The 13208-nt window shown below is 35.0% G+C and overlaps 1 protein-coding gene across 2 annotated transcripts in view; it reads left to right on the forward strand.

Moving 5' to 3' along the window:
* Nucleotides 1-239: 239 nt before the first annotated feature.
* The window catches only part of USP9X (ubiquitin specific peptidase 9 X-linked), a 167238-nt gene continuing 154269 nt past the window's right edge, over nt 240-13208 (forward strand). The window contains exon 1 of one of the 2 annotated variants that reach the window (XM_044670172.1): nt 240-466. In XM_044670172.1, the coding sequence (XP_044526107.1) occupies nt 371-466 (96 nt within the window). In that variant the 5' untranslated portion in view covers nt 240-370. The remainder of the gene's footprint in view (nt 467-13208) is intronic. The other variant, XM_044670171.1, reaches the window with a different exon arrangement.

Consider the following 13208-nt stretch of genomic DNA (forward strand, 5'->3'; position numbering starts at 1 on the left):
TCCCACCACACCTATTTAATTCAGTCTTCTAATCCTCTTTCTTCCTCTTCCTCTTCCCTCAACCTCCAATTAGGATCGTAGTTAATGAGCCTTAGTAGAAATAGTTTCTTACTTTGAAATTGTCATTTGATTTTGCCACATGTATAAAATTAAAGATCTTGTTCTTTGATTTGATACACCTAAAATAAATGTATCTTTTCTTTCTATTTTAGGTTATGCAATGGTCTCTGCAAGATGGTTTGTCCTTAATTTGGAGCTTTTTAAGACTGACATATGCTGGTACTTCATCTTCTATAAGTGGACTATAATTTCTTCTCTCACAACAACTACATAAGCAGACAAAATTGCAAAGATCTGCCCTGTGTCGAGTATGACAGCCACGACTCGTGGCTCTCCAGTAGGAGGGAATGACAGCCAGGGCCAGGCTCCTGATGGACAGTCCCAGCCCCCCCTCCAACAGAATCAGGTATGAAGTGGAAAATGTTGGACACATTATATAAGAATATATGGTATGTGAAATATAGTATTAAATATGTGTGATGAACAGATTTTCATTAATTTAGAAAATAACTACCAAAACCACTAAAGGGTTTTCAAATTTTTTAAATTATCTTAAATTTTAAGGAAACATCATAGTTATGCATTATACCTGAATAGGGAAAATATTTCATAATGTAGTTTAGTGATTGTACTCTTTGCCCCTCTGGGATCTTGTAATAAGATGTGCTAGTTGTTTGGGGAGCAAACTATATTGTTTACCAGAAAGAACAGAAATATTTTATTGAAACACTGAATTTTTAATCAGAAGATCTGGGCTTGGATCCTGGCTGTGTTGTTTACCACCTGTATGACCACTGACAAAGACATTTAACCCAGCTTGGACATCAATTTTTCATCTGTAAAATAAGGGAATTTATTACTCTACATTTCTTTGGTGAAATTCCAGTTTGCATAACCTTTTTAGAATTTTTTATTTTTTAAATAAATTTTTATTTATATCTATTGATTTTTACGAATATTACCTACTGTATTCCTTACCTAGACCAAGAAGCCATCCCTTGGATTCAAGAATTTCTAAAAAAGAGCAAACAAGGGGGAGAAATCTACAAAACTAACCCTTAAATAATAGCAAAAATGTTTGACTTTGTATGCATTGTCTCACACATGATCCTCAATCTCCGCAAAGAAGTGAAGGTCCTAACCAGACATATGAGACACTTAGCAAATTGTAAAACTGCCTGACCCAGAAATAGATGAAGGTTACTGTAAATGAAGGTAGTATACTTTTGGGGTGATTAGATCCATTCCAATTCCATGCTCTATGATCCTCTTATCCTTTGAACTCTTTTCTCAGAGTATTAGAAGAGATTTCATTTGGATATTTGAAGTAGGAGTGAAAATTGAAAGCAAAGTGCCAAAGTTATTGAATAAGGTTGGATAATATCCAGAAGGTTAAAAAAAATATTCAGAAGCCACAAAGAACCAGAAAGGATGATATAATATTATGATGTGAATTTCTAGGGAACATGTTTTAATGCTCAAAGAATATGGTTGTCAGTGTCAAATAGGGAGCAAGGATTATGCTGCTTGTCTCTTTCATGCTTTTAAGGGTTAGGGTAGAATGTAGAAGAAGCTGGTAACATTGAAGGCAATTTCCAGAGATGTCTGGCATCTTTAAAAAACAATTTAATTTGAGTCAGTGAAGAATATAAGGAATCCATCAGTAAGCATTTATTGAATACCTGTTAGGTTCTGAGCTTATTTTCTAAAACTGATGACTCATCTGATATCTCACCTGACTTCCCTGTCTTTAGTGTCTGCATTTCAATACATCCATCACACAACTGCCAAAGTTATTTCCCTGAAACATGGATCTGATCATATCTTCTCCCATCCTGCCCCAGAAATGCCAATGGCTCTCTTATCACTTAAATCTCCTCACTTCCCAGGAGCTACTCCTTCAGCTTAGCTATAGATGAAGATGGTCATAACCTTGATCTTGCCAACACTCATATATTTACTCACTCTGAAGAATTCTGAAATGTTATTCAGTCATAATCTATTGGTTTTCCACTTCTCTGTCTTCTTTTGTAGAATCTTACTATGACATCCAATTCCTCATTTCTCTCCTCAGCTATCTCCTCTTCACTAACCACACTCTCCTCTTTTCCCTGTCTTGACCCCTTATAGAACGAATTTACAACTCTATACTCATCTCCTCTCTTAATTCCCAGTTCCCTTAGTCTTATGTAATTCCTTGATTACAGCCAGCCAAGCTTTAGCCTTAGATCAATCCCATCATTTGTCTGTTGCCGAGAAAAAAAAAGCAACTGTTCTGATTTGGTCCACTACAAATTTATGTCATATAATGTTAAGTGGGCCCTCACTGTTGCTAGGCTATCTTCTCTTATCAGCTCACTATTCCATTCTCCACAGTAGATCTTGCAAACTTTTTCATTCCTCCAGAAACTTCCCAGGACTTCCTCACCTCTCACTCTCTTAGCTGGGTCTTTACCTTTCTTCCTAAACCCTCCCCTCTCCTACCTTCTTAATCAATACAAAGAGCAACACCATCCTCCCTTTCTTAAAACTTTTAGGAATCATCCTGCATTCTTCACTGTCTCTTACTCTACATATCCAAGCTGTTAGCAAGGCCTACTAATTTCACCTTTACAGCATCTCTTGAATATATGTCCCCTTCTCTCCTCTGACACCATCTACACTCTTAAGACAGGTCCTTATCACTTCATGCCTATACTATTGCAGTAGCCTCCTGATGAGTCTGCATGCCTCAAGTCTTTTCTCTACTCCAATCCGTTCTTCATTCAGCCACTAAAGTATTTTTCCTAAAACGGAGATCTTCCAACTGTGTCCCCTTCCTACTCAGTAAGCTTGAGTGGCTTCTTATTGCCTCTAGGATAAAATATAAAATGCTCTCTTTAGCATTCAAAATCCTTCATAACCTAGCCCCCATCCCTCCCAGCTTTCCATTTTCCTTATATTTACTCCCCAGTAAGTTACTCTTTGATACAATGATACTGACCTTATGGATGTTCTATGAAAAAGATGTTCCCATCTCTTGGCTCTAGGCATTCATTCTCTCTATCCCTCATGCTTAGAATGTTCTCCCTACTTCACTCTTACTAGTGACCTCTCTGCATTTTTTTTATGTCCCAACTAAAATCCAGCCTCCTACATGAAGCCTTCCCCATCCCTCTTTAAAAACAACAACAACAAAAAACTTTAATCAATACTTTGTATTGGTTCGAAGGCAGAAGAGTGGTAAGGGCTAGGCAGTGGGGTTAAGTGACTTGCTCAGGTTCACACAGCTAGGAAGTATCTGAATCCAGATTCCAGATTTGAACCAGTACTTCCTGTCTCTAGGCCTGGCTCTCAATCCACTGAACTCCCCAGCATGTGTTCAAGCACATGCACGAGCACGCGCACACACACATACACACACATACACACACACACACACACACAGCCCCCCCTCCCCCATCCCTCTTAATTCCAGTTCCTTCTCTCTCTCAATTATTTCTATTTATCCTGTGTATATAGCTTGCTTTGCATATATTTGTTTGCTTGTTGCCTACCCCGTTTAATCGTAGGGGACTGTCTTTTGCCCCTTTTTGTATCTCCAGTGCTTAGTATAGTGCCTCACATAGTAGGCACTTAATAAATGTTTACTGATCAAGTTGATTGGAATCACTTAACCTATAACATTAGCTTTAACTAGTGATCTTAAATTCACTGTGGTTGAGTGAGAATATCCATTTGGGCATGAATTCTGTCTCTTACTACTTGTGTGTTTGGATGGTCATTCAACTTCTCAGGCGTTAAAAGAAGATAAAAATATTCAAACTTTTACCTTTCTATGGTTTTTTAATCCTAAAAATAGTATGTGATATTTGTTTAAAAATATCTCAGAATATATATTGTCACTCCTCTAATTAATTCTCTTTGGTTTCTACTCACATTTAATACTTTCCATATTTTATTTTGAGTATTTATTATTCATTTATACTATGAGCCTTTATATTAACCTTGTAATATCAATTTCATTCTCATTCTTATTTAGGACCATCTCTCTTGCAGTCATGTAAAAATAGTAGTAGCACTTCTCATTTATTACATAATCTTATTTTAAGCTCACTGCTGACTCTAAGATGCCTATTAGGTATTAAGTTTAGAATTACTAGAGACTTTTTGCTATTTCATCCTAATAGTGTTGAGAAATATTTGAGTATGCTATAAAAACTTCAATAATTTGCATTTCATTAATTCAGAATTTATAATAATTTAACAAGGACTGTTTAATTTTTAAAATTCCATTTAAGTAAAAGATCTATGGGAAATGTTTAGCTTCAGAAAATAGTAAATTTCTGCCCCTTTAATGGACTTAGTAACAAACTCGTCTTTAATATTGTAGGTTCAAAATATAAAAATACTGAGTAAATCTAAAGTTATTTTGATTATTATAATGTAATTAAATTTATTTTGAACTACAGTAAACTTACTTTCTCATTGAGATCTCCAGGTTAAATATAAACCTTTCCCAAAAGGGCCTTTCTCTTCTCTTGGTCTACATATGTTCTACATCAGGCCTCAGTTCTACTGCTCCTAGTCTTCATGTTAATCTTATATTTTTTTACCTCAATAGGTTGAATGATGGAAGGAATATAAACCTGTTTTAGGTCTACTTTACTGTTGCACCATTTAGACAAGATTTTTGGCTATTTTTCTGGACTAGAATCTTAATATTTTTAGTCTATTTTTTTAAAGTTTCATTATTTTTATTTCCTGTCTTAACTGTTTTTACCCATACATCTTTTTTTTTTTTTTTAACCCTTAACTTCTGTGTATTGGCTCATAGGTGGAAGAGTGGTAAGGGTGAGCAATGGGGGTCAAGTGACTTGCCCAGGGTCACACAGCTAGGAAATTGACTGAGGCCGTATTTGAACCTAAGATCTCCTGTCTCTAGGCCCATCTCTCAATCCACTGAGCTACCCAGCTGCCTCCTTTACCCATACATCTTGATGTATACCAACTGTTCAATTGTAGACCAGCGGCCATTATATACAAGACCATAAACTATTACACTGTTGACTTTTGTTTCCTACGACACATCTGAAAGTTATTTTCCTATTGTCTGTCAAATAAAATGTAAACTCTTTAGCCTGTCATTAAAAATTCATCATCTTCCCAAATTCCACCAATGTTTACAGCCTTATTTTCTGAGACTTTCTTGAAGTCTACCCTGCCAGAGTAAAGTATTTCAGGTTTCTAAATATCATCCTGTGCTTTCCTGGCACAAGGCCTTTTTCCCTAGGTTTTTCTATTTACATTTTTGTAGAAATTAAGCTTAAATGGTGAATAAGATTTCTGTAAAGATACTCTCTCATTATTCTTGTTTTTATTTATTCCATCTTCTACAGGAGGTTTTCCCAACCTCTGTTAATTATTTCCTATTTATTCTGTATACTGCCTGCTGGTGCATATTTGTTTCCTTGTTGTCTCCTCTGTTAGATTATTAGCTCCTTGAGACTAGGGACTATCTTGCCTCTTTTTGTATCCCTTTCACTTAACATGGCACCTGGTATATAAATGTTTAATGAATGTTGATTGGCTGACTCAATTTCATTTTGTTTTCTTTTAATAATACACTTCTGCTTAGACATAGTTACTTATGTTGCTTTTCTAGATTCTATGTTACTTGATGATACCCTAAAGTTATCTTTACTATAACATTACTTGAAAAGTGTTGATGTAACTTCTGCTGGAAGACCTCTCAAGAAGGAAAACTTGCCATCTCTTGAGGCAGCTTAATTAGGAAAATTTCCTGGCACCTTGCCTAAATTGGCTTTTTTGACACCCATTGCTTTTGTTTCTACCCCAAGTGACCAGCAACAAGTTGAAGTTCTTTCATCTAACAACTATTCAGGTACTTGAAGAGAACAATAATTTTATCCCTTCTCCAAGCTATGAGTCCCCAATTCCTTCCATTTAATGAATAGACTTTGGTTATTGGCAGAAACCAAGACATTTCACTATCCCATTTATTCTCCTGAACCCCTCTCCAGATTTTCAGTGTCCTTCATAAATTGTAGTTCTCAGAACTGAATAAAGAACTGCAAATGTAATTTCATTAGAACAGAAAACAGTGGGACTAGCATCTTATTTCATGAAGCTCTGCCTCCTCTTCATCAAAGAATACATTAGCTCTTTTGGCTACCACCTAATAGTGCTAATTCTTTGCATTTGTAGTTTACTAAAAATAGCAGATCTTTCTCTGACAAATCGCAGTCTAATTTGTTCTCTTCTCTCATCCTATACTTAAGATTTTTTGAGCCCTTGTCTAAGAATTTATTCTGATTGAATTTTATTTTCTCATATTAGATTTTTACCCAATGTCAGTATCTTTTTGGATCCTATCATACCAAATATTAGCTGTCCCTCCCAGCTTTGTTTCATTTTCAAATTTTAAGAGCCTTCCATGAATGATTTTTTCTTACGTTCTAATGGAGAAACACAACAGACCACCCATATAAGGAAAATGAAAGGGAGTAAAAGAAAGGTTCCTGCAAGGACATTGTTGAAGAGTTTTTCTTGAGACCAGAATGAAGGAGGAAATAATGGAAGAAGAAAATAGCAACAGTGATAATGATAATTCATTATTATTTTACTTTAACGTTTTTATTTACATATATCTCATTTTATCCTCATAACAACCTTGGGAGAATAGGTGCTTTTACCCTCATTTCAGACTAAGATGAGGAATCTTGATGAAAATAGATATTAAGTGATTTGCCTAGGATTACACAAGGAGTAAGTGTATGAGGTTGGATTTGAACTGTCATCTTCCTGACTCCAGATCTAACACTTTCTCCACTGGACCACTTAGAAGATGGAGAATGCCCTCAAAGAGATTTTGGTCAATGACCTCGGTTTTTTCAGTGAAGAATGTGGGAAAGTGCAACTTAAGAGGATTTGGAATAGAAATATTGTGAGGACTTGAAGAGAAAGTAGAATGTTTGCAGTACTCACTAGTGTATGGGATAGTTAATTTTTAGTTGTTTCAATTCTATAGTGACTCTTAATGATCCTATTGGGATTTTCTCGGTAAAGATATTAGAGTGGTTTACCAATTCCTTCTCCAGCCCATTTTACAGATGAGTGACTGAAGCCAGCTTTAAATAACTTGCCCAGGGTCACACAATAAGTAAGTATCCGAGTCCTCAGGCCCTGTACTCTACACATTGTATCACCCAGCTACCCCAGGATAGTTAATTAGGGAGATAAAAAAGGATTGGTTTGTTGAACTGCGAAGCCTCAGTGAGATTATGTAAAGTGAATTTATAATGGACGCACTATAGTTTTGTGATTTTTTTATCTAGCTCCATACTCATGAAATGGAACAAAGTCAGAGAATAATGAAAGAGGATGATCCTTGGTTGGAGTTTGACAAGGCTTGATGTATAGTAAAAACAAGAGGGCAAGGATATAGGAAAATATATAGTTTTTCTCTCTGCTTATTTCTCTGCCTTGATGATGTAGGCTATTGATTTATGTTTGCTCAAATAAACTATAGGTAGTAATTTCAGACTCTTAAATTTGAGCAACGTAATGAAATTATTGTCCTAGGAAAATTAAATGGTGTATACTAATAATATTTAACTCTGCTATTTAATACTTTAGAGAGAAAAGCAGCATGACCAATTAGGCTTATCATTGCATCCAAAATAAATGCACCTACAATTATATTTCATCAATCCAGACTCTACTGTTTTGTTTTTTGTTTTTGCATTTGGCATTATAGAACTTAGTTCATTTTGGCTGTTTTTTAAGTGACTGTCATTACAGAAAGCATTAAAAAAAGAAGGAAGAATGTTTACTTGAGCGAAATCTTTTGGCAGTATTTTTTATTGCATTATAGTGTATCTACATAGAATTTTAAAATAGATTACAAAATTCCTTCACTAATAGAATTCTAATCTTGTGCTACATTTTGACATAGAAGTGTCCTTGAGTTTCTTGAATGCTATAAATAAATGAAAGAACACATTTATTAATAAGAAGCAAAATAGTCATTGCCTATGCTTTCTCCTTTTTTTTATTTAGAACTTACATGCCAAAAAAAAAAGCATTTCTCTATATATGTAGTAAAACACAAAAGCATTCTCTATGAAGCCATCTATTTTTCATTACTTATTTTTGAGGACATATATAATATATTCTACACATTACTTTCAAAATTGCCCTACTTATGCTTCCTTCTAAAGCACAGTATTAGGTACCTTAAATTTGTTTTGATTTTCATGTCCTTGAGCCCTACTCACTAGACTAACTCCAGTTGGTTGGCTATTCATCTAGTTGCTGTGTCTTAATTTGAGCACATTATCTTTTGACATTTCCCATTATCAAAACACAAAAGAAAAATTATCATTTTTAATTCATTTTACATATAGGATGAAAAATCTTACAGTCTTGCCGAAATTATAAAATTGAGAGTTGGTCGCTAACATGTTCTACATTTTATAGCAAGGTTTATGTTAAATATCAACTATGGGCAGTTCCTTCCCCTTGTCACCTCCAAATTCTAGCTAAGGTTATTTATTGTTGGTTTTTTATACCAAATATCCGTACTTAATTTTTTTTTTTCTTGGCCCAGCTGGAAGTGAAATGAACCTTATTTGTAGCTCTACTTCAAATAACTTTTAAAGTTTTATTTAAAAATTTTGGGGTATCTTTTGTTTTTTTTTCCCATTGTATATTCCAAGTATGCCCCTACTCATGCTTCCCTATCCAATACATTAATGAAGTCTGACAATATATTCATTTTCTCACACCCATGGTACCTGTCTCTGCAAAGAAGAGATAAGGGGAGATGCATTGTCATTTTTTTTTTTAGGGTAAAGGTTGTAATTATTACTACATACTATTTAGTTTTGATTTGGGGGGGAGGACTCATTTTTATAATGTCCTAGCTTTAATCTTAGAAGGACCCTGTAGTTTTTTTTCTCTTGACAGTGCTGTCATTGTATTTATTGTTTTCCTGCTTCTTCTTGCTTCGCTTTGCATCAGTTCACAATTCTCTCACTGCTTTTATATATAACATTCAAATTTTGTTACAACTCAAGAATTATTCAACTATATGCCTGTATACAATTTGTTTAACCATTCCGCAATGTGCAATCTACTTACTGTGTTTCAAAATCTTTGTTGCTACCAAAAAAAAATTCTCCGATAAATATTTCTGTGCATATGTGATGTCCGATCACACAGTGGTGGGATTTCTGGGTCAAAGGATATGGAAATTCTAGTTTAGTACTCTATCTAATATGTCGGTTTGTCTGTCTAGCATCTATGTAGTGAAAAATTAGAAACTAAGGGTGCCCATCAATTGGGGAGTGGCATAATATATGAATATGATCTAATAAGGGATGGTTTCATGAATCAATGTAGAGTGAAATGAAGAGAACCAGGAAAAATCATCATACAGTATTAGTATTATAATGAAAAACAACTTAGAAAGACTTAAGAACTTTGATCAGTGCAATGCACAGCCACAGTTCTGAACAGCCGATAATAATGCATGCTTTCCTCTTCTGACCAAGACATGAAATGTGATAAACTTTTTTGTACTTGGCCATTGTAAGAATGTCAATTGACTAGGTATTTTTGTTACTGGAAAGTTTCTTTCCAATTTGGAGGGTACAAAGACAGGAAAGTGAGCTGTGGATAGGTTTGTCACATCTTTTTCTCCCAAAAATAATTAGAAGAAAGGCTAGAAGGAATTATAGCTAGATAGAAGGACTGTTTGTAAAATTGAATTAATATACTTAAGAGAAGTTGGATCTATATAATAAGACTGTCATTTTCAGTTAATACCCTTTCTGAAAGGTTTTAAAGTGGATATTTCAAGTTTGGGTTTTTTTTTAATGAAAATTTATAAAAAACCCATGGTGTACTTAGTGTGGTTTTGTGTTTTGTGTTTTCCTTTAGGCTATCTTAAATAGGAAGTGTATAGAAGTAAAACATGAGAGAGTAAGACTGAGGTTTGATCCTGCAGTAGGACATGGGGTCAGCACTTTCATTGTGAATAATTCTTCATATCCTTTGATCACTATCAATGAGTAATTGTTTTTGTTTTTGTTTTTTATATTTGTGTTAATGACCTATAGATATTGGTTATCAGATACATAACAAAGATGTTTGATGTAAAGATTTTTCATGTAGGTATGAGTTATACTTTGTGATTTTCCTAATTTTTTATGTGACTTTTAATATTGTTCATATAGATTTTGAGCTTATCATGATTCATAGTATTAAGATACATGATACAATGGAAAGTCACATTGGTTTTGGAGGTAGAGAACTTTGCTTCAAATCCTGTGTCTTACCATTTACTACTTGTGTGGCCTTTGTCTACCTGGCCTTCAGTTTCCTCATTTTTAAAATGTAAGAGTTGGACCAGATAACTTCTGCACCATTTTCCTACTGTCTTCTTTTGGTTTAAGACTAATTTCTGTCAAGTAACTTTTGTGGGGAAGGTGGAAACCAAACCTGTCATGTATGGGAAACTCCTGTTATAGAAACTTCATTCCTCAGTTGCCTGAACAAATGGGATTTTAAGTGATGTGACTATGATTACAGAGTTAATATTCCAGAGACAAGATATGAAACAAGTTTTCTGACTCTAGAGTTAGCCATCTAGATTAATTAAAAGTAATCTTCCTAGTTTCTCCAAATAACTACTATTTTCCTTTATGGTCCCAACTACAAATCTTCCTACCTACCTATCTACCAATCTAGCTGTATATATTTAATATATTAAAAACATAATAATTAATAATTACAAATATGTATGGAGAGGGAGAACAAGAATGCTATATCTATAAGCACTAAATTGTAGTATAACTACAAAGCTTCTTCCATGTAGCTGCTTGGAAAAAAAGATTCTCTACCTGTTTCTAAATCATGTCTAAATACATTCTCCAAAAGTCCATTAAATGGTTAAAAGTCATGGACTCCAAATACTCTAAAACAAGTTTAGAATTAGTTAGGATTTTACAGAGAATGGAAATATCTATGTTCATTTGTTTCTTAAATTAAGAATAAAGAAGCTAAAAATTTTTAATAATTTAAAATTTTACTTCAGTTTCATATTAAGGCCACCCAAATTGAAAGAGAAGAGAAGGGATCAAAAGGGAGGAGAGGGAGAGGAAGCAATTTAAAGAAACAATAATATCCCTTGTCCGTACATCTTGCCTTGAATCCAAAGGCAGATGGTGGAATTTTGGAGCTGACAGATGATTAGTGAAGACAGTTTTGTAAGAAATATAAGAATAGACAGTAGAACAAAATAATCAATTATTTTAATCAAGTTTTTTAGTCAGAGGTCTATTATTTGCAAGTATAACTGATATTACTAAATAGAATTTGTATTATGAAGTGCCTTCTGAATTGTCATAAAAGAATAAATTAAGTTCAGTTATAGCTTTAATGTTGAGTTCCTTTTATTATATCCTATTTGTTTGGAAACCAGAAATACATTTGTGGTGGTCTGAAAATGTTTGTTTTGGGACCAAACTTTTTTGAGAGAGGTGAGCTGTATTTTAGATATTCCTACCCCCTCCCTTCCATTTCTTTGGAATTACTGCTTCCCTATCCCCTTTTATCTGCTCTGAAACTTCCAGCTTCCTAGCTAGTCTGTGGTTTCCTACTTGTGACAGTGAGGGGATAGAATAGAGTGGAAAATCCAGACATAATTCAGCAGGACCTGGACCTGTGTCATGTCCCAGGTAGACCTATCCTGAAAGTGAAAGAAAGGCATTGGAATTTGTTGGAGTAGTAAAAATGGAGTAGGTGGGAGTGGAACAGATATGACATGGTCAAACCTGTACTTTAGGAAAATCATTTTGGTGGCTGAATGAAGGATTGACTGGAATAGAAAAAGATACATGACTGATAGCAAGAAAGATATTGAAGTAGCCTAGGTGTAAGGAAGTGAGCACCAGGATGATGGTAACAGCAAAGGAGAATAGAGGACATATTCAAGAGATATTTCACAGAAAAAAACTGACAGTTCTTGGAAACAAATTGAATATGCAGGGTTGAGAGGTAGTAAGGAGTTAAAGGTGGCATCTAGTGGTGAGCCTTGGAGGACCGGGAGGATGAAGTGGGGAACAACAGTATTTGGAAAGTGTGGAAAGGAAGAGGGTTAAGATGGGAAGGATAAAGAGTGCAATTTTTGATATTGTTTAGTTTAAAATGATTACAGAGCACACAGATGAGATGTCTGATATTCGGTTGGAGATAGAAGTATGGACTTCATAGGAAGAGTTTAGGACTAGATAAACTTGAATTATCAGCATAGAGATGATAATGATATTAAGCAATTACTTCATACCTAGCATTGTCCTAAGCTTTGGAAATACAAACAGAAAATGAGATGTTTCCTCCTTTCAAAGAACCGATGTACTAATTTTAAGAGATACATCTAGGAGTGTTCAGAGCAACAGGCTGCATAGAAAGGCCCAGTAGTCCTAAAAGTATAGTGAGCAGAAGTCCTTGGGTTGTATCAGAAAGTCAGATGTCAGGGAATTTGGAGGTGGCTCTGGAGGGCATAACATTAAAGTACATGGTATGTCTTCCACCTTAATAGAAGAATTATAGCAAGCAACCCCCTTCTCATTCAAATGGAGTAATAATGATAGCCTGGTGGGAAAAATGTTGCCTTGGAAGGGCACCATTGGGAAGATATAAGTAATAAAATTTAGTCAGAGTAGATTACAACAGTAGCATGGCAGTAATAGTAGTAGTAGTACTACAGAGTGGTGGGGCATGGTGGTTGTGTGAGGTAGGGTGAAGGAATCTCCCAGGAATAAAAAGGGAAGAGGAACCTGAGGAAAGGAGGGGAGCAGAAACCTCCCTGAACTCCTCTTGGTACCTCCTGGGCTTTCCAGTGAGGAAACTTTTACCTTAAGGAGTTCACATACCCTAAGGCTTGGACTCTTCTAGTAGCAAGTTAGAAATATGTCAGCCTATCTGGAGAGCTGGCTATATTCCTGCCAGTTAATTGTAATACCAGCTTACATTTGTTCCCTGTTCTCCAGGGAACCCTCAGTGGTTCAAGTGAAGCCATGAGGCCTTTTCCTCATGCAGGTGTTACAATGGAATAGCTTCATTTATTTATTTATTTATTT

This window comes from Gracilinanus agilis, chromosome 3 (assembly GCF_016433145.1).
Source record: "Gracilinanus agilis isolate LMUSP501 chromosome 3, AgileGrace, whole genome shotgun sequence".
NCBI lineage: Eukaryota > Metazoa > Chordata > Mammalia > Didelphimorphia > Didelphidae > Gracilinanus > Gracilinanus agilis.